At 40.7% G+C, this 26,618-nt stretch overlaps 1 protein-coding gene across 2 annotated transcripts in view; it reads right to left on the reverse strand.

Annotated features, from left to right (window-relative positions):
* P3H2 (prolyl 3-hydroxylase 2) overlaps positions 1 to 24,787 on the reverse strand; it is a gene marked incomplete at its 5' end in the record, with an annotated part of 172,482 nt that extends 147,695 nt beyond the window's left edge. Inside the window, one exon of one of the 2 annotated variants that reach the window (XM_081087028.1) lies at positions 24,068 to 24,787. In XM_081087028.1, coding sequence (XP_080943154.1) covers positions 24,068 to 24,541 — 474 coding nt within the window. The remainder of the gene's footprint in view (positions 1 to 24,067) is intronic. The other variant, XM_081087027.1, reaches the window with a different exon arrangement.
* Between the last annotated feature and the right edge of the window lie 1,831 nt (positions 24,788 to 26,618).

Here is a 26,618-nt window from a genome sequence, read left to right on the forward strand (position 1 = left end):
CACTGTTCACTGAAAGATTCCAGTGAAGTTATTTAGGTTTCCTTTTATATGATTAAAAAAAAAATACACCAAGAAGAAAAATGGTATAGCAAAAACCAAGTAATTTAGATTAATTTTTCAAATTTCAGAACCATTGGTACAGAACAATGGCAACAACCTGAGATATATATATATATATATATATATATATATATATATATATATATATATATGATAATCTGGAAAGTTAATCTCTATTCTACTGTCTGTAACTGTGGAGCTACATACATTTCATTGCAAAAAATGCTAATGAGCAATCTAATACTGATGCTATTCCTTCTACCCCGGAAAGCAAAATCATGGACCATAGCCTCATGTATGGTCCATGATTCTCAACATCAACTTTGAGAAAAAAAATATTGAGCCACAACAGCAGAAAACTGCTAAAGAATACTAACATTACACACTAAGATACTATGAGCACACAGTGAAAATAAGTAGAAGACCTCAAAGGCATGGTTGTATGGCCTTTGTTTGTGAAAATAAGTAGAAGACCTCAAAGGCATGGTTGTATGTCCACATCAATATCCAAATCTGTTATCAGTTGCAAGCAGGAAATCTCAAGCCTAGAGCTTCCCATTTAGTTATCTTCAGCCCTGAAACTAGCCTTGGGATTCTTGCAAAAGGAATTACTTTGGGAAGTTATTTTTCATTTATCTTGCCTATCTGATGCCCTTCAGTTCTGTGACCCTGGTTGCTGGTGGCAACAAGAACCATTTTAGACAGATCCTAATTTATGAAACAGTGAACCAAATTTAGAAGCCAACTAAACCAGCACACTGATTCACATTTTCCCTATAACTTCCACAGTATCCAGGCACAGTTCCATAAGCACTGGGACAATGGTGGCCTTGGAAAGGCTGACTCAAGGTCAATAGCCCTGATATAACAGTTTAGTTGGGCCTCAGTACAATATACCAACAACAGTAGGGTGCTGAGTTCCTCTGATATTCTGTCCAACCCCAAATAGTAATTTTTTAAAGCTAGAAGCCACATGTATGCAGTCCTTTGCAATTTGCAAAGTATTTACACAACCAATATAAAGAAATATCCTTCAGATAATCCTGTAAAGTAAGGAGCCCACGTATAAGTATGCCACTTTTCTTCACCATAAGAACATCAGATTTAAAGATGTAAAATGATTTGCCCAAAGTCATGCACCCAGAAAGGGAATGAGCAGGACAATCATCTGGATTTCCTGACTGATCATCCACAATCATTTGCTTATATGAAGACAATGCTGCCACAGCCAAGCCAACCCTAACGACTATCACAATTTTGAAAACTTACTAAAAAAAATAGAACCAGGATTTCCCAAAGTGTGATCCATTAGCTTTAATAGGAAAGTTAATGAGTGCTTCGTGCTTATGACTTGCCAGACATACCTAAGCACTTTATATGAATTAGCTCATTTAATCCTCATCATACTTCTAGAAGTTGCTCATTTATCAAACAGGAAAACTGAGACTTATTATACTCATTTCCCAGATGACAAAACTGATTCTTAAAGACATGAAATAACTTGCCCAAAGTTACAAAGCTATACATAAGGACTTGATATTGAACTGTGTATCAAAACCAAACTCTCTCAAAGTCCATAAAACATAAAGATTTCCCCCTCAAAATGATACAGTGTTTAACATTTTGCTTATAATTTTCCAGTGTGAAAGAACAACATGTCCCATCCAAAAGTTTAAGAGCACAGATTTGGTTGAAATCTCCCTTGGGCCACATAATGAACCACAATAAGAGAAAGCATCAAGTCCATGAAAATATGTCAACTTAGGAGAAAATTAAAAAACAATTTTGATTTATGACAACTCAAGGGAAAGACATGTAAATAGTGCATAGAAGGCCAAAACAAAAACGTACCAATGCCAACAAAAAACATGGGTAATTGTGAACCATTTCTTTCAATGTGTTATCTTAGATTCTGAAAATCACGTAGTCCTTTAGTGGATCAGAGAATGAAATCCAGCAATGTCCTTCAATGTTTACAGCAAGCACAAATAGAATGTTTAGAAATGGAACACTAACATACATCGAGAACTGGACAAATAATCTAGGTCTATACAACTCTCATTTCCTTTATGTGACAGGGACAATCAGGAGTATTATGTTACCCAGAGGGCTCAAGAAAGAAAGAGGGGGCGTGCAGTCCACTGCAGATGGGACAAGCTTTTGGGTGACCCCACATTGACCTGTGCCACTGTGCTACTGCTTACTGAAAATGCTATCCTCCCACTCAGCCTTTCCCATGCTATCAGAGTCCAATGAGAACACACAGCGGGGCCAAAAGCTCCCGACTCTTAAAGAAAGGGAAAAATGACTGAATTATAATCTGTAGCTTGAAAATACCACATGTCAGAAAAGATAAAGACATAAAACAGGCCCTCGCTGGTTTGGCTTAGTGGATAGAGCGTCGGCCTGTGGACTAAAGGGTCCGGGGTTCAATTCTGGTCAAGGGCACATGCTTGGGTTGCAGGCTGGGTCCCTGGTGGGGGGGGCGTGCAGGAGGCACCCAATCAATGACTCTCATCATTGATGTTTCTATCACTCTCTCCCTCTCCCTTCTTCTCTGAAAGCAATAAAAATACCTTAAAAAAAAAAAAAAAGACATGAACAGTGGCATGATGAGGGCCTTAAAATGGAAACTTAGAATTTATAGCTTTGTGGCTACAAAGAACTCTTCAAATCTAAACAGACAGCAGCTGTGACATGTAGGCAAGAACATTGGCCTTAGAGCCAGAAAATTCTACTGCTCTGCCATTCTCTCAATGTCTGAGTGGACACACCATGAAACCTCGGCTTTCCCATAGGGCTCTCACAAGGAAGTGAGGATGTGTGTGTGAACGTACTGCACACATTTCCAAGCATGACACAAAGATGAGAGGTGATTATCTGCATGCCCATTGTAATTCTCACCACTCAAATGCAAAGAGAACCAGTTCAGGAAGCAGAGTGCTGAGACATATTATGTATGTCCTTGATGTGCTGCATGACTTAAAGGAAGATATTGATCTGATTTTAATAACACAATTATTTCCATACATTTAAATATCAGAAGTAATGGTGATGGCTTCTCATGTACAGTTCAATAAAGAAGTCAATAGAGTCTGACTCATAACACAAATAGCTATTGATTTAAAAAAAGAAAGAAAAAAGCACCGCTAAGAAGGAATAGCACTGACATAACTTCAGCCCTATGATCCATGCCTGTTATGACTTAACAAGTAACAAGACCACCCTGCTGATATGGCTTAGTGGCTGAGCATCGATCTATGAACCAGGAGGTCACAGTTGATTCCTGTTCAAGGCACATGCCTGGGCTGCAGGCTCAATCCCCAGTAGAAGGTGTGCAGGAGGCAGCCAATCAATGATTCTCTCTCAACAATGATACTTATATCTCTCTTTCCCTCTCCCTTCTTCTCTGACATCAATAAAAATATATTAAAAAAAAAAAAACACTATACTATGGGGCCAACTCAGACCTTCCACATTCACATTCTTTCATTTCTTACTACCTCATGTGCCATCTCAAGAAAATCTCTCTTGATTGTCCAATTTTTATTGCTGCTAGATTTCCCACAAATTGTCAGATAATCTTTGGAAGCTGATGTTATCATAGGAATTCAAAACAAGAAGTTGCAAATATTCTAACCATTGGCCTTATCAAACAATTCCTGTTCCAAGTGTTGTTTTAAGCAACAGCTTCCACTCCCCACTCCCTACCCCCAGGGATAAAGGTATGCAAGGGTCTGGAACTTATTAAAGGAAGCCAGAGATCTTAAAATTGTCAAGGAAAAAAAGAAACCTCGACATATGCTCTCTTGTGTCTGCATAACCCATATTTGATTTCTGTAAGCTTGAAAAGATTTGGAAAACACTTTCAGGTCATATTAATGAACTTCATGACAATATGCAATTGTCATTGTTCAGATAAAAATGAGCAATTTAATGTGGTATAAAAAGAAAAGAAAAATGTTATTAATATAGAATAAAAGTAATCTCATCAGGTACAAACTATACATATTCTTTATAAACTATACATATTCTTGTATAAATAAAAATCACTTTGCTTTTACATTACCTTTGTATAGAACTTGAACATTTTCAAAATGCTTTTGTCAATCTTATAGTAAACTTGTTCTATAGACAGAGTAAATATCAGTAGTATTCCTATTTTATAGAAAGGAAAACTAAATTTCAAACAAGTTAAATACTTTTTTAAAGATCTTTGGAATCAGTCTATTGTTTTTTAATCAGACTATGTTCCATTTTTGTTTTGTATAACACTAGCGTAGAGTTAATGTCATACTACAAAATTTAAAATTAAGAGATGAGGCCTGAAAAGAACAATTGTCACAATTCTTCTTAGTCCATATAAGCAAGATGTGAGATGGATTAATAGATAGTCCATTAGAAAAATAGTAATGACAATAATGTAATAGCAGCAACAATTACTCTTCACTGAGTGCTTATGCTATAAGCCAGGTGCTTTCCTAGGCTCCTGATATATTGAACTCCTCATAATACCCCTACGGCTTAACCCTGCTTCACAGAAACGTTAATTTGCTGAGGGGAATAAAATCCCATCTCATTTACTTCCCAGATCAGTGTTTCTGAAAAGATGTCAATCATTGGTGGCTCATTATGTGGAATGACAATAGTTTCAGACTTAAAAGTGATTTGATTCAGGTATATTATATTAATTTGAAATGTAGATTTAATCATGATTTTTGTAGAAATCTCATTTATGCTCTTAATAATCATGACATTCTTAAGGTCATAGAACCCTTTGCTGAACTTCACTGGGTGTTTCCTGTCCACCACCATTCAGTTATCAAGGTGCATTTAATCTTGCTTACTTTATATCATTCACATGTTGTTTGCTATTATTAAGTTTATGATTTTATTATCATTGTTATGTTTTGTTACAAGTCCATTTCCAAAAAAAAAAAAAAAAAAAAATGCATGGTTCCTTAGTGATTCGCTGAAGCCCATTAGTAGAGACAACACTACAACTAAAAATAATTGGTTTTAAAAAAGGGCATTTTTCAAAGTTACACTCCTTATAGCAAAAATAATCACAATAAATACTATTGGCTAGAAGTTTACAAAAGTAGTCTCAAAACGAATATCACATATTATGATTGGAAAGAAAGAATGAACTTTTGGCAAAATTCTATTTTCAAATGACTCCGCAGGATATCACATAATATATTACAACAGGGAAGAATAATTACTATCACATAGTTAGATATAATGATATTTTGATTTATAGCTGGATACACCATGAAAGAACAATATCTGGACAATTGGAGCATGTGCAAGGGAGAAGTAGAGAATCACTTCTTGTTTATTTCTCACCAGAAGCCCATGCAGACTTCAGTGTCCTGGCTTAATGCACGATATTGTGTGAATCAGAACATAGATGTGTCAGAACAAGATGTGTTGAAATCAAAATTGGTAACAGACCACTGTTTTTTTTGTTTTGGTTTTGGTCTTTCAGAAAAAAAAAAAAAGTGCATTTCAAATAAGAAGTCACAACTTTGCCAATACATGAAGTGCTTTTTATTCATAGAGAACAGCCGGTGTTAATAATTTACATCTTGGCCTTGATTTAGCATCACAGAAAATAATGAATATCTTGAATAAAATTGAATCTAAGCCATTAGCTTACATCATTTTAAAGGGGAGTCTGCAGAACTGTGTAGTAAGTTGTTTTTTGTTTTGTTTTTTGTTTTGTTTTTAACACTGAAATCAGAGAAGAGAGATACAGTTTTTGAATTAAGTGATGAGATCAACATATTTCTTCAGGCCACTGACTCTGCTACAAAAATCTATTTCTATGATTGCAAAGGGCTTACCCATTTGGCTTTCTTCTCCAATATATTCAATATTTTATATTGCCCAAGCCTATCATTCTAGCATCTCTATTTCAAATATGTTGTAGGTAAAGATTTATTAAGACTAAATTGAGGTGCAAACAATTCAATTGCTGAGAGTTTCATAGTTTAGTAAAATTTAACAACTTTGCTTATCAAAAGAAATATTATGTCAAACATGAAAATATATGAAAGCCAGTAGAGACTTTCAAGGTTATATATTCTAATTACCTCCTGTTATAAATGAAGATACTAGACCAAGAAAGGGTCATCCACCATCGTAAAGCCAGAGTGAGTGACATAGTTAGAATCTGAGCCACAGTTGCCCTGGCCAGTGTGGCTCAGTTGGTTGGAGCATTGGCCCATACACCGAAGCTGTGGGTTTGATTCCCAGTCAGGACACATACCCAGGGTGCAGGTTCATCCCCAGTCAGGATGTGTAAGGGAGGCAGTCAATTGATGTTTCTCTCTCTCTCCCTCCCTCCATTCCTCCCTCTCTCTAGAAATCAACAGAAAACATGTCCTCAGGTAAGGATTAAAAATAAGAAAGAATTATGGCCACAGTTTCCTAATTTCTTACCTAAATACTGTTTTCAATATATCCCACACAACTTAATGTTAGTATTCTTACATCTCTCTATATAAAAGGCTAAGTGACCGACCATACGTCCATCTGACCATCCGACTGATGCACTGGCAATTTGAAAATAAATGTCGACTCGCACATGTGCGATATTGGTCCCCGTCTGACACTGGCCTCCCATTTAAATTAATTCGAAGGCCGTTTCCCGTGATGCCAGCATTTGCAATGACTATTAATAAATTACAAGGACAGACAGAGTAGGAATATCCCTACCTGAACCCGTTTTCAGACATGGTCAGTTATATGTCGCTTTCTCTGGAGTTCGAAGAGTGTGTGACGTTAAAGTTGCAAATACTTCATCACAAGGGAAATTAGTCAAGCACTCTGAAAGTGTTTTTACTCTTAATGTGGTATACAGGAAGATATTAGAGTAAGTTTAATCAATTTATCAGTCATTGTTTTTATCAATGTTGTTTTTATATCATTTTTATATCATGTCTTTGTTGTTGTTATATCATGTTATTTATTAATCAATTTATACATTATTTTCATATACATTTTATTGATTTTCTTTCATCTTTGACACCTCTTTTATAGAGAAAGGGCAAATAGTGATATTAAAATATTTCTTCTAATTAATTTCCTTTCAATGTGCACGAATCCATGCATGGGGCCACTAGTTGACTTATAAACCTAGTAGCCCCATGAAAGAACTCTCTTAAAAAAATGGGGGTGGAGGAGTCAATGGGGGGATGGGGGGGCATTTGCAATACTTTTAACAATAAAGAACAATTTTCTTAAATGAATTAAAAAAAACAAAGCCAATTTACTGCTATGGACTTGTAGGGTCCAGAACTGTTTTTGGAATCACCCATGAATAGTTTTATAGGGCTACTGATTCAGAAAGCAAACATCTAAGGGTCTGTAGAATTTAAAGGGCCTTGTGTTATGAATGGTCAGTGACAGGGTAGGGTAGACAATGAAGAAGAAATAAACAAAGCTGTCATTCCAGTCCTCCTAAAAAATGTATGATCAAGTACACAGAACAGCATTTTAAATACCTAATTATGAGGAGTTTCATAGGTACAAACTTATGCTCTAGGAGCAATGACAATTCAAATTCAATTAACCTATTGAGTTAGTACCAAGAGTAGACTCAAACAGTGAAGTCAGTCAAGAATGAAGTTTAGGTCAAAGACTCACACATAATGACCTGGGACATAGGAGGTATTGATTAAGGGAATGTCATATTTGTTCTGGGACAATGGGAAAAGGAGAAGGGAATCATTAATTAGGAGCATTTTTTTTCTTATTCTAAATCCTACCTTAATTGGTTTCCCATCTATAACATAGTAGGTAAAACTGTATTAAGTATCCTATTGGGAAAATGGAACAGGATGGACAACTACTCATTTATGTGTGGCATTAAATCACGGTGTTCCAGAAGGAACTCCTCTGTGGACCTATAAACAAGTGAAAGGGCAACTGGTGGCAGCTCAGCAGAAGTGCTGGGACATTTGAACCTCTGAAGCAGGAGTAGGAAAGAATACTCTTAACAGCTTGGCATGCACCGTGGCACAGTCCAGGTGAGCTACTTAGGTTTGCATTAACGGTAGTGAAAGTTGACTAGAGATTTTTATTAGAGGTCAGAAAGGTTTTTCTGTAGCTTTGGGCAATTAAGCATTGGTATCAAAGTTAATGCAGAGCCTTGAGATCAAGTCCACTCAACTTGTATGCACCATCGTCATTATAATTTAAAGATGATTTGAAGAATCTGCATGAAGACTTCTGGACGTGAACAAGATGGTAAACTCATTTCTCCGCTACCTCCCCTTAGGTACACCTAAAAACACTGGACAAACTACCACAGGCAAACACAGGAAGACTGAAAGGTGGCAAGAAGACAGCCTGGCCAGGGACCCGGCACTTCAACATAGTGGTAAATTTCCTTCTTTTTGTCTCTTGTATATATAACAGCTTGGACTCTGGAGAAGCCTGCCACCTGGAAATGCCAATGGAAGCCAACAAAAGCATGCTTCTCTAGTTAAAGGACCAGGAAAGTTGGGCATAACAGAATAGAAATGGTTGTGATAACACGTGCCCTACCCCAGTCAAACTCCAGGGAATAAAAACATGTGCTCCCTCCACCCCAACCTTGGTCAGCCTGTATGGATTTCCACTCCTCTCCTTCCCAGGAGTAGCAGCCACTCCTACCTCTCCCAAATAGAGAGCAAAGGAGGGATTTCAGAAAGGAGGGGCCAAATAAAATGATCCCTTAAATATTCTTTAGCAATATTTAATGTTAAATATCCTTAAACATGAAGTCCTGGGAAGACTCCCTAGCAACCCAATGTGCAAATGAACACTGGCAAAAGGTTTCAGAACTGAACTATAGTGTGGAATATGGTAGTCAGGTTTTCACACTGGCCTCTGAATAGCACACAATTAATTGAAGCTAATTAGAATTGCCCTGAAAACACTCTGTAAATGAAGTTGGGTTTTCTGAGTATATTGTGATGTACTTGCTAAAAGAAGTACACCCATTTTCAATTCTTAAGCATGGATGTTCTGATAACTTATTTTACGTTTAATTTAAAACTCATTGGTACTCTGTAACCACAAGTAAATTCTTTTTAGATATTATCTCAGAGACGCTTGAGTCAGAAATCAGAAGACTGATGCAGATCATACATGTGGATATTGTTACTGCTAAATATTCTATTCCTGTGTGTTCCTGTGTGTGTTTTAAGGCCTTGGTATTTTTTTCCTCTTTCCTTTTTTGCATTATGTGAGTCACTTATAGAGAGTGTGCTGGGAACCCTGGTCTAAGATTACATTAACCAGAATTAAGAAGCAGGACAGAGAGAGAACTGTATGTTTGTTTTTTCCAATGAAAAAGTCTTTAATGATCTACCATCTGTGAACATAAGACAAATTTTCATTTTATAAGACCATGGAGTCTTATTAAGCCTGAATTGGAAAATATGTTAAATGTTATCTATTTCAACACCGCTTTAATGCTTGAACACTAAATGCAACCTCCCTGTTAAGTAAGCATTTGTCTGACTCATGCTCAAAGACTTTCTTCTGGGGTTCCTTATTGTTTCTGAACAGATGTCAGGTTAGGGAAGTCTTTGGGTTTGAACCCATATCTTGTACTCTGTAACTTCTGTTACTTGGTCCTAGCTCTTCAATTGCTTCGTGCCATTAAGATCAAGAATAACTGTCTCACCCTAGCTAGTTTGTTCAGTGGTTAGAGCATCAGGCCGCAGACTAATGGGTTGTGGGTTCAATTCTGGTCAACGGCATGTACCTCGGTTGCAGGCTCAATCCCCAGCCCCAGTTGGAGCATGTATAGGAGGTAACTAATCGATGTATCTCTCTCACACATCATTGTTTCTTTCTCTCTGTCTCTCTCTCTGTCCCCTCTCTTTCATTCTCTCTAAAAATCAATGGAAAAAATATCCTTGGTGAGGATTAACAAAACAAACAGAAAAAGAATAACTGTCTCACTGCTGGTGGGAATGCAGGCTGGTGTAGCCACTATGGAAAACAGTGTGGGTTTTCCTCAAAAAGTTAAAAATGGAACTCCCATTTGACCCAGTGACCCCAATTCTAGGAATATACCTTAAGAATCTTGAAACACCCATCAGAAAGAATTTACATATGTACCCTTATGTTCATAGCAGCACAATTTACAATAGCTAAGATCTGGAAACAGCCCAAGTGCCCATCAGTAGATGAATGGATAAAAAAAAAAACAAAAACAAAAAAAAAACTGTAGTACATTTACTCACTGGAATACTATGCAGCTGTAAAAGAGAAGGAGCAATTACCCTTTGAGACAGCATGGAAGGACCTGGAGATGATTATACTAAGCAAAATAAGCTAGTCAGAGAAAGACAAATATCATATGATCTCACTTATATCTGGAATCTAATGAACACGATATACTGATGAATAAAATAGAACCAGAGGCATGGAAACATGCAACAGACTGAGGAATCTCAGAGGGAAGGGCGGGGGGGAGGGGAACAGATTAACCAAAGAACTTATATGCATACTAGAGGCCCGGTGCACAAAATTTGTGCATGGGGGGAGGGTCCCTCAGCCTGGCCTACATCCTCTCGAAATCCAGGACCCCTCAGGGAATGTCGGGCCTAAACCAGTAATTGGACATCTCTTTTGCAATCCAGGATGCTGCATGTACCAGTGACCATACTTTTCATACAGGTGAAAGGTAGCTACATTTTTTTGTATGGGCAGCTACATTTTTTTGCCCTGATTATAAAAAGTAGTACATAACATGATCCTTCTGCGGTAGTAATACCATTTCCCCCCATCTTATGGGTGGAAAAACTGAAGCAGAGAAGTTAAGTAACTGGTTTTGTCACACAGTTGTGTCAGAATCAGAGCTGACCACAAAATGTGCAAGCCAGAATCCATGCATGTCATCACTGCATCATCCTGTTTTTTCAGTGTTAGAGTAACCTTGCCAGGTTTTAATTTTTAAATCGAAGAGACTGTTCCCAATATATAGGGTAGGGTCCCTAGGCCTGGCTGGCAATCAGGGCCATTTGTGGGGGGACCGGCAGGTGGGATGATCAGGGAGCCCCCACTGGCACCCACCTTGGCTGGCGGCCTGATGCCACCCATTGGCCAGCCACCCCCACCCCCAATTGCCTCCGCCACTGGTTGCTGGGGCAGCTCCTGTGTTGAGCATCAGCCCCGGAGTGGTCAGTGCGCATCATGGCGACCAGTCGTTCCGCTGTTTGGTTGATTTGCATATTAGGGTTTTATTATATAAGATATGCATTGCCCACGAACATAGACAATAGGGTGCTGAAGGCCTGGGGTGGGGTGGGAACTGAATTTGGGAGGGGGAGGGGGGAAAAGAGGGGGAGATATTTGTAATACTTTCAACAATAACAATTAAAAAATGAAATAAAAATAAATAAATAAATAAATACCTACTTCTGATGGAATTCCAAAATGGAAAAAAAAAGAGAATGTCTCCGATGATGCATTTTTTAAAAACCTCTTTTTTTTGTTTAGTCTATTCATCCCTATTTCAACTGTTTCTCATCATAGTTATGAGTCTTCTATCTATCTTTGTCCTTCCTGAACATGCCCTAGTTTATCTTGTACCTCTCAAAGAACCACCAAATTAGATACCAGTGTGACCATCTCGAAAGTTTTAAAGTGATTGACTGTTCAAAGATGAAAACTAGCATCAGGCACACTGGAAGCACTTGTTTTATTATCTCCTTTTAAACTCTTTTTATCTTCATTCTAGTTTGTATTCCATTATCTCATCCTTTTTTCTTTTCCATAGGTAGATTGTTGGCTCTCTGTACCAGCCCACTAAAGTATTTTAGAATCTCCAGCTGGCAGAGATAAAAAGAACTCTCATAAGCCATATGGCCCAATGTTGCCCTTTGTCCAATGCAAATGGAGACCTCCAGGCCTGAAGAGAAAAGTTAGTGACAGACTGGAGACAAAGTCTAAATTGCTTGATTCCCAGACTCATAACCCTCTACAATTTATTTTTATTTTTATTTTTTAGCTTCTCTCCCATTTGGCTGTTATACAGGAAGCAGACTCAGTTTTGGTGTTTGTGATGATGAGATGTTTGTTGATTTCCAAACCTAGACCATCTCTGATGGGTACTCAAGATCGGGGTGGGGGAAAAAGCTTACAGGGATTTAAAATTCCCAAGATGTGTTAGTCTGTGGAGAGAGATTTTATCTATTAATATGAAACAGAGAAGGTTTGGAATGTGTTTGAACAGAGTCCCATTTTTAAAAAAAGACAAAGAAGAGGCCACAATCTCATGGAAATTGTGAATTCAGAGTGTTGAGAAATGTAGTGGAGAAGAGAACAGAAGGACTTTTCTCAACACAACAAAAAAAGCAGTCTCCACTTCTCATTAGAGGAGGATTTCTGCTTTAGCCTGAAGGTGAAAGGAGGCTGGTCAGCATGTGCTCCAAGGTATAGAGAACTGAAGGTGAAGTCCGTGACGCAAACTGACCAGGTCAAGTTCTTGTTTTGTGTGTTCCCAAGTTTTCTGTACCTACTGCATGTGTTAATATCTTCTAAGTTTATCATGATGTATTGGCCTATTCTTTTGCCTTTCATCTTCCCTCACAAGTTTGTCCTCTGCCTAGAAACCATGAGGCAACGAACAAGTTCTTCTGTGTCAGTGCTGACCTACATGAGCCCACAATCTTTTTTTAAATTCTTACCAGAACCCTGTGAAATAGGTCTATCATCCTTATTTTCCAGATAAAAAAACTCAGGTCCATGTGGGTGAGCTCTTTATACCACTAATAAAAGGCAGGACTTTTATGAATATACAACTGGGTTTTGATGTTAAAACCCAATAAGTTATTCTAATAAAGTCAGAAAATTGTTTAACACATTGTAGCTGCATGAAGTGGTGAATGTTGTATACATGACTTACTAGTAGTCTTCTCTGAGGATTTTAACGCCTCCTCTTCCTCATTTCTCATCTTATCTGTTTGCTCATTCCTCACACATGACTTTGAAAAATATTTTCCCCTTTTATCTTTACATCAACCCTGTGAGTTAGGTGGTTTTAGTATTATTATTTTATTATTATCTATCTTTTCCCAGAGATAGAGATTGAGTCAGAAAGACGGTAGGGAACTTGGCACACAGTAAAAGGGCAGGTCAAACCACACCTAGGGTTTCAATAAAACCTGAAATGACATATGATGGCATTTCCCTTAGCAAGTTTAAAAAGTCACTAAAACAACAATTCACTCGGATTTAGCTTTGTTTTGAAGTGGTATGTTTTATAACTATAATTAAAGTAAAATTCCTTGATGATGTCATTTCATATAGTACCATATATCAATTTTTCAAGCCTCAGAATAGTATATATTATTTTTAAAAATATGATCAATTAGATCCATCCTGAAAACATCCTATACTCCAGATGAAATTAATTCTCCAAATTCTCCATTATGTCTACTTCAATGTTTTTTTTTTCTTTATAGTACTTTTTTTCCTATCTAAAAGTTAAAAATTACCAGTTTTTTTCTAAATGGAATTTTTCATATACCTTAAGTCTTATGTCCTTCCCATACCTAACTCCATTGCTTTGAAACAAAACATCCCTGAACTGCCACCACATAATCTGTTACAGTCTGCATGTTTGCATCCCTGCAAAAATTCGTATGTTGAAACCTAGCCTCCAAGCTGATGTTATTAGGAGACAGGGCCTTCAGGAGGTCATTAGGTCATGGAGGCAGAGCCCTCATGAATGCAATTAGTGCCCTTATAAAAGAGGCCCCAGAAAGCTTCTGGCCCCTCCCGTCATGTGTGGTTAAAGGGAAAAGATGGCTCTCTTGGAAGCATGGTTCTCAGCAGTTGGCCTTCCTGCCACTAGAAATATGAGAAATAAATGTTTGGTGTTTAAAAGCTACCCAGTCTATGAGTATTCTGTCTTAGAAGCCTCAACAGACTGAGACTTCCTCTGACTCTCTCTCTCTCTCTCTCCATCTCTATGTCATTCTCCTTTCCTCTGGCCTCTCTTACTTCCTCCACTGTCCAGATTCTACAGGTTGGCATTTCGGGTTTCAGTCAAGCTGCTTTCCCCCAATATAAGTGATACAGAGCTAACCCCAAGAAAACTAAGAGTTGCCAAAGATTACTTTTAAATGTTCGCTCTGAGTACTTCCCAAGTAGAATGAGAAATACATTAATTCTGCAGTTTGGAGCTCACGACTGAAGGTGCTAGCTTGTGTTGCTGAAGCAGTCTGTCCTGTCCTGTTCAGAGAGTAAGTAAAGGGAAGCCAGAGCCTCTGGTCTTTCCCGAAAGCTGGATGCGTGCAGCCACAGGGGAGCACCAGCTATGGGCTATGAGCCCAGTGATTTGCATCTTGGGGAAAGTGGTTCTATTTCCAATGGATTTCCCCTCATGAAAAATCTCAAGTTGTAGCCAAACTTTCTCATAAATATCATGATTCACCAGTGGGCACCTTGCCATCCAGCAAAAAAAAAAAAATGATTATGTACTTGTCTAACCTTAATGTCCAGTTAGCTTCAGGGTAGCTAAATGTCTCAATCAGTGGCTCTCTATGTAGATTGATTTTCACCCCCCAGAGACATTTTCCATGTATATGAAGACATCTTTTTTTGTTGCCACAGCTTGAAGTAGGGTGGAGTATGCTGATACTGCTGTCCTGTAGGTAATGGCCAGATGCAAACCATCCTAAAATTCTCAGAACAGTCCACCGCAACAAAGAATTATTCATCCCAAATGTCAGTAAGCCAAGCTTGAGAAACTCCAGCTTAAATGCCTACTGACCTGAGATCTGTAGACACCACTGTGTAAGAGCCCTTAGTCATCCTATAGAAATAATGACTGAATATGAAAGTCTTTGTCCCTGGTGGTTGTGTGAGAATCAAATGCTGATTGTTGATACTGGATTCAATCTGAAAAATGTTATTAAGAAATAGCTCTTGCTTCAGTGGGGGAAATTATTAGCATGGTGTTCTGGATTACTCTTTGATACTACAATTTGAGATCATTTTCAAAAACAGCCAAATTTGGTTTTAAGGTAATTTCACTGTTTCTGTAGTCCTAATTATGTGTTGATTTCTTCATGCAAGCCTATTGATATTGGCAGAGTGCAAGCTAAAAAAAAAAATCTAACATTCACGCAAGAATAAATCAAAATTGGCTCAATTAACTTTCTTATGATTCAGGGTTTGTTAACAGCTTCTCTGTTTTGTTTTGGATTTATTTATTTGATTATATCTTTTGCCTTCTTACATTGCCATCCAGAGTTCCAATATAATTACACTGCAATCTTCAGCAGGGTCCCATTACTTGCACAAAAGTTGAATCCATTATCTGCAGATAATGAATTCCAGCAGGATCATTACAATAACCCTGAACTTTTGGAAAACCTGCCATCTTGGACCTCCCTCTCTCTGGTTCTTATTCCTTCATTTCCCTTCCAAAGGAGATTCTTTTCCTCATTCATTTTCATTAGGTTTATTAGGGAACAGTACTGACCAGGTTCCCATTTCTGAGTTTTTTCCAGAAGTGGGCAGAAGAGCACTGCAAGGAATAACCTCACATAAGGAGATGGTAGCTTTTGTTTTCTAGATCTATTCCAATTAGCAAATAATGTCAGGGGCAGGCTCTGTGTTTTAATTTTGTTGAGTTTATGTGTTCAGTGTGGGTCTTCCAATAGTGGTCATCAGCAGTGTTACAGAGGTGGGACTCAGGGTTCTTGAATTCTAATCTTGGTTCTTGCATTAAATGGCTGGATAAATATGGACAACTTGATTCGTTTTGGGGCTTTATTATTCCATCTGTAAAATGGGGTGGTTGGAACACTAATGCTCCATGAATGTGGCAGAGAGCAGTTGCAGAAATATGGGGAGCTGTGAGGGAAGGGTAACAACTTCTCCAACAAATGCCTAAGTTTTACACAAGGCATATGAGGAAAAGGGACATGAAAAGTTTCAAAGAAGTAGATACCTATGTCTGTGTATCAAATTAAATAAGAAGCTCTATGCCCTTCATTGTATTATATTCAGAAACCTGACATTGCCTCTACCACTACCTGCAAGTCTCTTCCCTCTATTTGTTCCCCTCCACTCTCTCTCTCGCCATGTAGGTCACCAATAGGATAAGGGATGAGGAAGGAAAGGGAGAAAATCAGAAATAAACATAGAAACTAGGTAAAGCAGAAAGGAGTGTAGTCAAGTGAAATCGGCTTCTTCCAACAATAGTCTGTTGCCCTCAGAAGTTCTAAAAACTGTAAATCATACATAAGCACTAACTCATGCCACTCAGAAGTTTGAATCCGAAGCATTTTTTTTTTTTTTAAAGATGTGTCTGGGCCATTTGGCAAAGGAGGGCCAGGTTTCATGAAAATTACATAGCTAGAAAGTCAGAGGACAGGAAAAGAGGGATAAATGAAAGGAAAGAAAATGAATTATAGAATAAGAGCTGAATGGAAAAAAAGACAGGAGAAATTATTTTTCCCAGTGAGAAATGCAAAATTTTCCACCAGACAACGGTGACTCTTGGCTGAGTGGCCGATGCATCATGTGAATGAAAATGTACGGTGGGCGGGGCAGTGCAGGAAGATCTGTCTTGTGTCTGCCCGGTCTCCGAAGCAAAAGGTTCACTGCAGTCCCAGCTGCACCACTGGTTCACCACGCTGCCCCTTTACAGAGTCTGCCGGGGCCATTTACATAGAGGCAGCCATGACCATGACATAGAGTATGGAAAGAGCACTGGACCTTATGTTAGAATATCTGCATTCCGGACCCAGCTCTCCTTGCTGACCCGCCTTGATTTGTCATGGAACCTCTGAAGCCAGTGTTATTAGTTATTAAGTGACAGGGACAGCGTTCTTCATGATCTGAGAGTCTTTCAAGCTGTAGCATTTTTTATAGGTGCAAAAATAACCACTCCAAACCCTTGCTAGACCACATTTCTTGAGCAAATATGGTACTTATCCCTCTCTCTCACCCCTCTTTCACTGCCCAAAAGTAATTCTTTTATCTGCAGAGAGAGAGAGAGAGAGTTGAACAGATGGTCTCTTGGAGTCCCTTCCAGTCCCAAGATCTGTGATTCTAAGAAATCCACAGTTTACTGAATGCCTTAGCAATACAAAAGAACCATTATTATACCAAATCGGAGGAGTTTTCATTTTAAGTGAACCCACCCACCTTTCAGAATTTCTCAAGTCCCACCCATAAAACTGACATTTTATCAAACATCCCCAAAAGAATTCCACTGGCTATCCTTTTGGAGTTTATCAGTGAACAAATTATATTAGTGACAGAATATACCTCATTCTCAAAGATGGGATCTGTGAAGAGAGACAAGCAGTCTATTACTTTCTGTTATTAAAACCTGTAAAGGAATCCCTGATTCACCAGGCTGAGATAGGAGAAAACTAATAAGCAGTTGCTACCGTCATTTAATTGAATTTCAAACCTCTGCGGCACTATTTGTAATTGCAATGAAGAGCTGACTGGGCCTTCAAGTGGACAACCCCCATGACGGGACAACTGGGACTCTAACTCCTTAGCACACAGGACCTAAGAACTGGCTAGACAAAAAAAAAAAAAAATCACCCAGGCTTCCTTCCTAAGGAGTGGGACAGAGGATGGTGACTCGGGAATTTTGATGATTTAAGCTCCAAATAAAGCTCAATTGTGAGAAGAAGAAAAAAAAAAAAGCCTCATTCACTGAGGAAATCACCAGTAGAAAGATTTTAGAACAGGTATTTTTAAGACATAAAATTAACCTCTAATTTGAAATAATTGGGAGAATAAAAGGCACAAAGTCTACATGTAGGTAAAAAGAAATTTAACTACGGGGTTTGGGAAAGGTTTTTATCCTAAACCAACAGTATGTATATCATGCAGGTGTGGCCTAGGGTTTCCAACTTTGTTGTTGTTAAGGCTTTCATCTAGAAAGAGAAAGAAGTTCATAAAGCAGAATAAAAGTGAGAAAATTCCTTGAGCTTACTTTTTTTCCTTTTTCTAGCAACCACTCATAAGATAGATGACGGTCAATAAAAGGGGGGTTTAGAGAGATGACTCTAGGAGGGAGATAACGTTGCCTAAGTTAATTACATTTTCTTTCTGTGCCCCTTTAATTCTGAGGAAAATACAAAGGTCAAATAGCACAAAGCACCAACTCAGAAACAATGTATGCAGGAGCAGGCTTGTTTTAAGGAAAAAAATAAAAAGCACTAGGTTTGCTTGTTTTTTCTTAAATGGCTGAAATAGCAGGAGAAAAAGAGCTACCATGCAAGTTTCCAGATTATAAAGCACACCGATGAGAAATAAATACATAAATAAATGAAAGGCTCTCTCTGCATTTGTTTAAATTCAACAAATGTACATAAAGCAAGCACAATGTGTCAAGGATTTGCTGAAGCACAGTCTAAGGTAATAAGAATTAAATGAGTGGTGGGGGTGGGAGGTGGGATAGAGAGGGAAAGAAAGATTTGCAACACTAGCCAGAACCTGCAAGCAGAAGAGTGTCAAGTCAAACAATCTAGAGCCCTTCTGTAACTTTCTCCCCCAACCAGCCAGCCAGGAAACCAAGTAACTTGTTTGGGCAACCTGGGCCGCCACACTGCAATCTTTCTCAACAATATTTCATGCAGGAGGAATCAAGCTACTTTTTATTCAGCAAATATATACTGAGCATTAACTGCTTTTGCCCCTGGATTAGGTATCTGGGGGGATACAGATGCAGAGGACCCAACGCCAACCTATTGGCTCCAAATCTCTCTTTTTAAATCACATGTTTAATTCCCAGATGATTAAGAATAATCATCAGCCGAAACCGATTTGGCTCAGTGGATAGAGCGTCAGCCTGCGGACTGAAAGGTCCCAGGTTTGATTCCGGTCAAGGGCATGTACCTGGGTTGCGGGCACATCCCCAGTAGGAGATGTGAAGGAGGCAGCTGATCGGTGTTTCTCTCTCATTGATGTTTCTAACTCTCTATATCTCTCCCTTCCTCTCTGTAAAAAATCAATAAAATATATTTTTAAAAAAAGAATAATCATCTATCTAATAATCACGCGGATCTGAAAACTCCAATTTTAGGAGATATAACAATGACTAAGAGAGTTCTTAATCTCAAGGAGCTCGCGAAGTGATAGGCAAATATATGAATTTCCCAAAACATGGTTGAAAGTGAAACATGATATGCGAGGAACAAATTCTTCGCTGTGGCTGGACATTTAGAGGAGGGAGGAATGATGGATTATTGGGAGTTGCAGAAAGAGTGAAACAGGACCTCACCCAAATAGGTACATTTGTGGTAGTCGAGTTACCATTTCAACACGTAGAGAAGGAAACATCTGCTATTAGAATTAATAATAAGCAGAACATGGCTCCAGTGTTCAGAGAGAAAGAGACCTTGTCCTGGGCGCTTTACATAAGCCTCCTCTGAAACACAATCCAAACAGTCAGGTACATCCTATTGTTTCCCCATTTTGCAGACGGGGCAAGTGAAGCTCAGAAATATTATAAAATTTGCTCACTGTCACACAGCTAGAGATTGAGGAGCTGAAGTTCAATCTCAGGACTATCCCATTCCAGAGCCTACATGCCTCCCAAAGAAGAATAAACAAAGCCCAGATGTGCAAAAGTGTGAGACACATAAGCCCAGGCATCTATTGTTCCCTCTGGCTGAAGGGTGGCGGGGGCGGGGGGGGGGGGGGGGAGACAGGGCTGGTAGAGTTAAGGGGGAGCCAGACTATAGACGCTGTATTAAACGAGGTGGGCTATAAACGGTAGCAAGGGGTAACCACTGAAGGTTTCCCACAGAATACTGTGATAAAACTTTATTTTAGGGTTTAGGCTCTGAATCATGAGTTATAACATACAATCAGAAATAATAAAAATCAAAAGTTTGAATAGTCTTTCCCTGGCTAAGAACCAGGTGGAACTGTTGTCTAATAGCTGTTCAGATGAACATGCCAGGTCTTAAGGAAGATTCTACAGAGCAGGCCTTCAGATAAATGCACTGCGTGTCTGGTATCCTGCAGGACAAGGATCAGCTCATCCCTGGAGCTGTCCAAATCTGGCAGAAGGATAGCCCTGGAAACTACAGCATTCCCTGGGACCTGAAGCGGCCCCAAGGGGCAGTGGGCATAGCACAAGCATGGGCATCAGTTATTGTCAGAGCTCAGACTCCTGAATTCTAGTCCTATGCTCATTTCATCAAATCAAATCAGGTAACACTGGGCAAGCCCCTTTCACTCTCTGAATCTCCCTCTCCTTGTCAGGGAAATGTGAAATTGATCTGGAAAGGGTCTCAGATTTCACAAAATTCAATTCTTCCCTTCCAACATCCCAGCATAAAAGATCTGCTTCCATCTATGCCTCACTTCCTGGGATTTGGGGGTGGGAGGAGCAACATCTCCCAAGAGCTTCCACAGTTTGTAAAGCCCTAGCGAGAGTAACTGTACTTCCTTATCCCTAGGAAGCCCACTAGTTCTGTCTCTATTATAGATTTTCCATTCTCAAATCCTGGCTGCAGTGTCCTCACTGAAATCAATCTGGCCCAAGATTATCTTTTTTCAAGTGTAAACTGGATCACTGATCAAAAGTAATCCAACAACAACAACATGACCATATCCAAGCACATGCAGGGATCTCCTCATTGTATCATCAGGGAATGAACTTTAGGATCCATGCCTGTCAAGATATTCCATTACTATTTGAGATTTTTGTTTTGCTCTCAAAAGATTGTGTGTGTGTGTGTGTGTGTGTGTGTGTGTGAAATTCCAAATTCCTTGGAAGCCAAGCAAAGGCTTAAAACTGTGGAGGGAGGGGAGAGAACCGTGATGCATCTTATTCGACGTTCACACAAAACATTCTTGCAAATTCCAACCATCAAAAATAAATTTCCAAAGAGATGATCAATTACATGGATCCAAGAAGACTTGCCTATAGGAGAAGGGGTGAATATGGAGAAGGCACAAGATTTGTTCTGCTCTCAGAAACATTGCTGGTAATTTTTTTTTTTCATTGCTTCACATATTTTTAAAAGAACTTTTAAACATCATGGGTTCATCAGACCACATCTAGTAGTTCATCCATGGAGGTGCCTATGAATGACTAACTCCTGTAATCAATTCACTGCAACAATGTGACACATGTTCAAGCTATTGGTGTCACCTTCTTTGACCTCCAGGCATGGGACAGGAGCAGGAGAATGACATAAATGCTAACGTTTACAGTGAATCAAGCTTAATTACAGGACCGAAGAAACACACATTTTGTTACCTCATGGTTATTTATTTTTATAGGACCCGAGAAAAGAAAATCTGCCCAAGATGTGTGACAGAGCTCTCAGCAGGTCTGCCAAGCTCACATCTGTGACTCCTGGGAAGAGCATATTATAGGGGACCACCCACGCTCTGCCCTGGGAACTAGCTTATATATCTTCAGCTGTCAGGCACTCAAGGTCCCCTCTCCGCTTACCATTGACTGATTTTTGTAAGACCACCAAAACTGTTCACTTATTCAAAAGAAATCAGATTTACATGCCTTTGCAAATCTATCAGGAGGCACAAGTAAATAGAAGACAAATTCTGGAAAGGATTCAGGCTCTTTCCTTATTTCTTGTCCAAGGTCATATAGGGAAGTCCAGCATCTTAGCCATAACACTGGGAGTTAAGAGTTTGCCTTGACCGGTTTGGCTCAGTGGATAGAGCCGTCGGCCTGCGGACTGAGGGGTCCAGGGTTCGATTCCAGTCAAGGGCATGTACCTTGGTTGCAGGCACATCCCCAGTAGGGGGTGTGCAGGAAGCAACTGATTGATGTTTCTCTCTCATCGATGTTTCTAACTCTCTATCCCTCTCCCTTCCTCTCTGTAAAAAATCAATAAAATGGATTAAAAAAAAAAAGTTTGCCCATGTTGTGATTTCCTAAACTCCACCCATATCTGCAAATCTCCTGAAAGCTTGAGGGGAGAGACCTTGAGGGAAGAGCTGTTAAATGCACCCGGATATCTGCACATAATGTGTATTTCACCACCCCAGAAATGTAGCCTGGTACACTGGCGGGCATGAACTGCCACTGCAACAGCTGTAGAAGAGACATTGATATATTGACATAGAAAGGCGGAAAGTTAAGAGCAACATGAGTGAGAGTGGGAGTGAGGTTGAGGACCACAAGCTAAGTGCTCTCTGCTGAAGCATCCAGAAAGATCTTCAACATTGTGGATATGGAGGAAATGTTAATACTAGTATATATCGCATATACCTCCTGACACCAAGTTCAGGCATGTTGAATACACAAAAATAAAAACAGAACGAGAGCACTGGGCATCTGATGATGTATCACCCAGTCTAACACTTACCTCCAGAAATTGGAAGCCTTAGTGAGAGTGCCTCACAGAGATCTCACCTCTCCCAGCATTCCTTCTCTTTAACCTTTGAACTTAACTTTTGTAGATGCAGGGGAGAAGAGAGAGAAATTTATTTCAGAGCAAACCTACTTTTACCTCTACTGTTTTCAGAATGCTTTCTTCGAAACTTCAGAGAAAAGTTACAGACTAGCGTGTAGGAGGGATGAAGGAGTGGAACCAGCAGAGAAATGGGTGTGGAGCTACACCAAGAAATGAAGTGAGAGAAACCTTATGCTAGACCCAGCTCTGACAACGTCTCAATGATTAGTGCTTAGTGGGGACTTTAAACATCGTCGTATCAGCACAGTCCTTTTGGAGAGAGAGAGGCTGATTGCAGCAGAGCTAATGACTTGCCCAGCTTCATTTAGGGTTGGTTACAGAGCTCATGCCACCAGATACCTGAATCCGCAAACACATGACAGAAACATTGAAGGATGACTATGGCCTTGTAGTACAGTTTGATATCAGGTAGTGTGATTTCTCCAACTTTGTTCTTCTTTCTCAAGATTGCTGTGGCTTTTTGGGGTCCTTTGTGGTTCCATATAAAATTTTGGAATATTTCTTCTAATTCTGTGAAATATTCCATTTGGTATCTTCATAAGAATTGTGTTGAATCTATTGATTGCTTTGGGCAGTATGGACATTTTAATAATTTTAATTCTTCCTATCCATGAGCATGGTATATGTTTCCACTTATTTGTATCTTCTTGAATTTCTTTCTCTGGTGTCTTATAATTTTCTGAGTACATACATCCTGGTTTAAATTTATTCCAAGGTATTTTTTATGCAATTGTAAGTGGAATCTTTTGTTTGTTTGTTTCCCTTTCTGATAGTTGATTATTGGCATATATAAAAAAAAATGCAACTGATTTCTGGGTATGTATTTTGTTTCCTGCCACTCTACTGAATTCATTTATCAGTTCTAGTCGTTTTTTGGTGGAATCTTTAGGGTTCTCTATATAAGGCTCTGGTACATTTACACAATGGAATACTGCTCAGCCATAAAAAAGAAGGAAATCTTACCTTTTGCAACATGAATAGACATGAAGGGTATTATGATAAGTGAAATAAGCCAGTCAGAAAAAAGACAAGTACCATATGATTTCACTTATATGTGGAATGTAATGAATAAAATAACTAACAAACAAAACAGAAACTGGCTCACAGATAGAGAACAAATTGACAGCTGTCGGAAGGGAGGAGGGTTGGGAAGCTAGGTGAAAAAGGTGATGGGATTAAGCAAAACCAACAAAAAGCCTCATAGACACAGACAACAGTATAGTGATTACCAGAAGGAAAAGGAGGTGGGGGTGGTGGAAGAGGGTAAAAGGGGATAAATGGTGGCCAAAAGAGATCTGACTTTGGATGGTGAACACACACACACACACACACACACACGCGCGCGCGCGCGCGCGCGCGCGCGCACAGACGATGCATTATAAAATTGTACACCTGCACCTATATAATCTTATTAACCAACGTCACCCCAATAAATTCAATAATTTTTTTTAAAAAAAGACGAAACTTTAAAAGACACCCAATCTGGCAAGGAAACAACAGTGGGGAGGACTCAGGAGAGCACCTGGAGCCACAGGGAGCTCAGGTGTGCGTCGGGGTACCTTGATGTAGGCTCGCTGCAGGTAGTTGTAGGGCACGCGGCGCTGGAAGTCGCTGCGCACATCCTCGCTGACCTGGTGGCGGGACGCGGGGCCACCGAGGCGCTGGGTCTCGCAGCGGCTGTAGCAGCGCGCCCGCTCCAGCACCGCGCGGAAGAAGGGCAGCTCTGCCCCCGGCCCGGCGCCGGGGGGCGCGAGCGGGCGGCGCGCGGCGCAGTGGCGGGCACAACGCGCGCGGATCTGCCGCAGGCGCCGGTGGCTGCGCAGCGCCGCTTCCAAGTCGCGCACGGCCAGCTCGTAGTCCCCCGTGTAGTAGGCGGCCACGCCGCTGGCATAGAGCAGGTCGTAGGGCTGCAGAGGCCCTGGCTCGGGCTCCAGCTCCGGGCGCGGGCTCTCCGGGGGGCCGCCCCACAGCGGCGGCGGTAGCAGCGGTAGCAGCAGCAGCGGCGGCAGCAGCGGCCAGATGCGCTCCCGCATCCTCCGCCTCGGAGAGACGCGGGACCGCCGCGCTCTCCAGTCCGCTCCCGCACCTGGCGTCCGTGCCCCTTCTCCCACCGCCGAGGGCGAGAGCACCGGCCCCGCCGCGATCTGACTGCCCTGTGAGCCCAGGTGACCGGTGACCGCCGGCACTCGGAGGACTGAGAGGCGGAGGCCGGTCGGCCGGCAGCTCTTAAAGGGACGCCCACAGCTCACACGCTCCTCCTGCTGCCCGATCCTCCACCAGCCTCCCGCCGGAGCTCAGCGCGCGCCCTGCCGGCTCCGGGAGGGCTGCAGCCACAGGGATGCCAAGGGTTGCACACCCAAGCGCCAGGCAGAGAGCAGAGCCAGTGCCGCTTGAGGGCAACCTGGGCGGGTGAAGCTGTACACGTGGTTCCCCTTCTAGACTGTAGGATGGCTAGGATCACTCCTTTTTTGGAGAGGAAGAAATCCCGCTCAGGGAGGTGAAGGTTCTAATCATTTTCTGGAGTTTATACCCGACTTCACAGTTTACAGAGGCCTTCACCTTCAGAGGAAGCACGGATGCTCCATCGCAGGCTGTGTGGGAAGCACTGGAGGGCCATCTGGCCCAGCTGTGGGGGCTTGACAGGAGCGATCGGCCCTCGTTTATAGACCTGTGAAAGGGCAAAGGAAAACTTCACCCCTGGGTCTTGGGATTCAAAGCTTAGAGTCCCTTCCCTTAGGGAGGGTCCTTCCCTTGCTTCTCACCCCACTGTGTGTGGGTCTGTGTGTTGGAGCAGGAGGAGGGGCCAAGGAGGGGCAATCAAGAGTCTGCCTTTCTATGCAGAAGGTGGTATTACAGGACACAGAGAACTCGAGGAAGGAGCAGCTGCCTTCAGTTCTGCCTCTGTTTACCCACCGTGTGACCTTTGCAACTGAGCCTCAGTTCCCCCATCCCGACAGCAGACAAATGTCCCAACACGTCATAGTTTTCAGATATAAATTCTTCTAAGAGTTGAACAAAGAGTCAATTTAATAAATCCAGTACCCGCAGGACTTAAGCAATGAGTATCAATCTAGGAATGGGAAAGCTGACAGAAACGGCTGCCAGATTCCAAAGGACTAGCTGAAGGCTTTCCTGTTCCTCTGCTTCTCCTCTCACATAAATCCCTCCTGCGGCAAGCCGTTCCCCTCTTTCCTGTGCCTTGGCTCCACACTCACAAGGATTCCCGAGAGCTGATCCGCTGGACCCTTGACTCCAGCCTGCCCCCTGAAGGCATTCCTGTGGTCTCCTAGTGCCATAGCAATTTCACCAAAGTCTTCTTGGCTACCGGATAGTGAGTAAGAGGGAAGGGCAATGGTAAAGAACCTCATATATCATGCAGTTGATATGAATTTCCTTAAGAAAGCTTTCGTGAGGAATCACCTCTATGCCCCGGAGGTTGCCAGAGTTTCATGCTCATTCCTTCATTGATTTTGTTGAGTTTAACCGCTCTGATCATGATCAGCCTTGGTTCTGTTACTCAGAGGGATTCCCCCAAATCATGTTCTTATTATTTTTTACCTATCAAACTTCACTCATTTGGCTCATCCCACTGATGGAAAAACTCCAGTTTGGAGCTGAGTGTGTACTGAATGCTTTGGATATTCGATTTTCCAGAATTTGCATTTGACTAATCTGCCTAGACATTTTCTCTAGGGATTGTCTCTTTTTTTCAGATAAAGATTTTGGAGTCCAGAGTTATCAGTCAACTTGTGGGACATTTTGAAGTTTACTAGACTAGGGATTCCTGCTGTGGGGAGATGCTTAACCACAGATTACCTTTACATCCTGTGACATTTACACATCATTTAATATTTGTCGATTAAACTCATATCTTTGGATGCCTACTCTCAAAGTAGGTGTTCTAGTGGAGAGAAGAGACAAATAAGCCAGGGCCCTTATCCCTGAATCTAGCAATGTTGTATAGGAGACAAACATGAAGTACAGGGCTATGATATAAGGTAGAGTGTGGTACATGTTAGATTAGATTCAAAGTGCTATAGAGATTCAGAGCCTGCAAAGATTTCTGGTGGAAGGATCTAGGAAAACTTAGGGAAGAGTTGACATTGGCAG

Source organism: Myotis nattereri (genome assembly GCF_964212035.1).
Source record: "Myotis nattereri genome assembly, chromosome: 3".
In the NCBI taxonomy this organism is placed as follows: domain Eukaryota; kingdom Metazoa; phylum Chordata; class Mammalia; order Chiroptera; family Vespertilionidae; genus Myotis; species Myotis nattereri.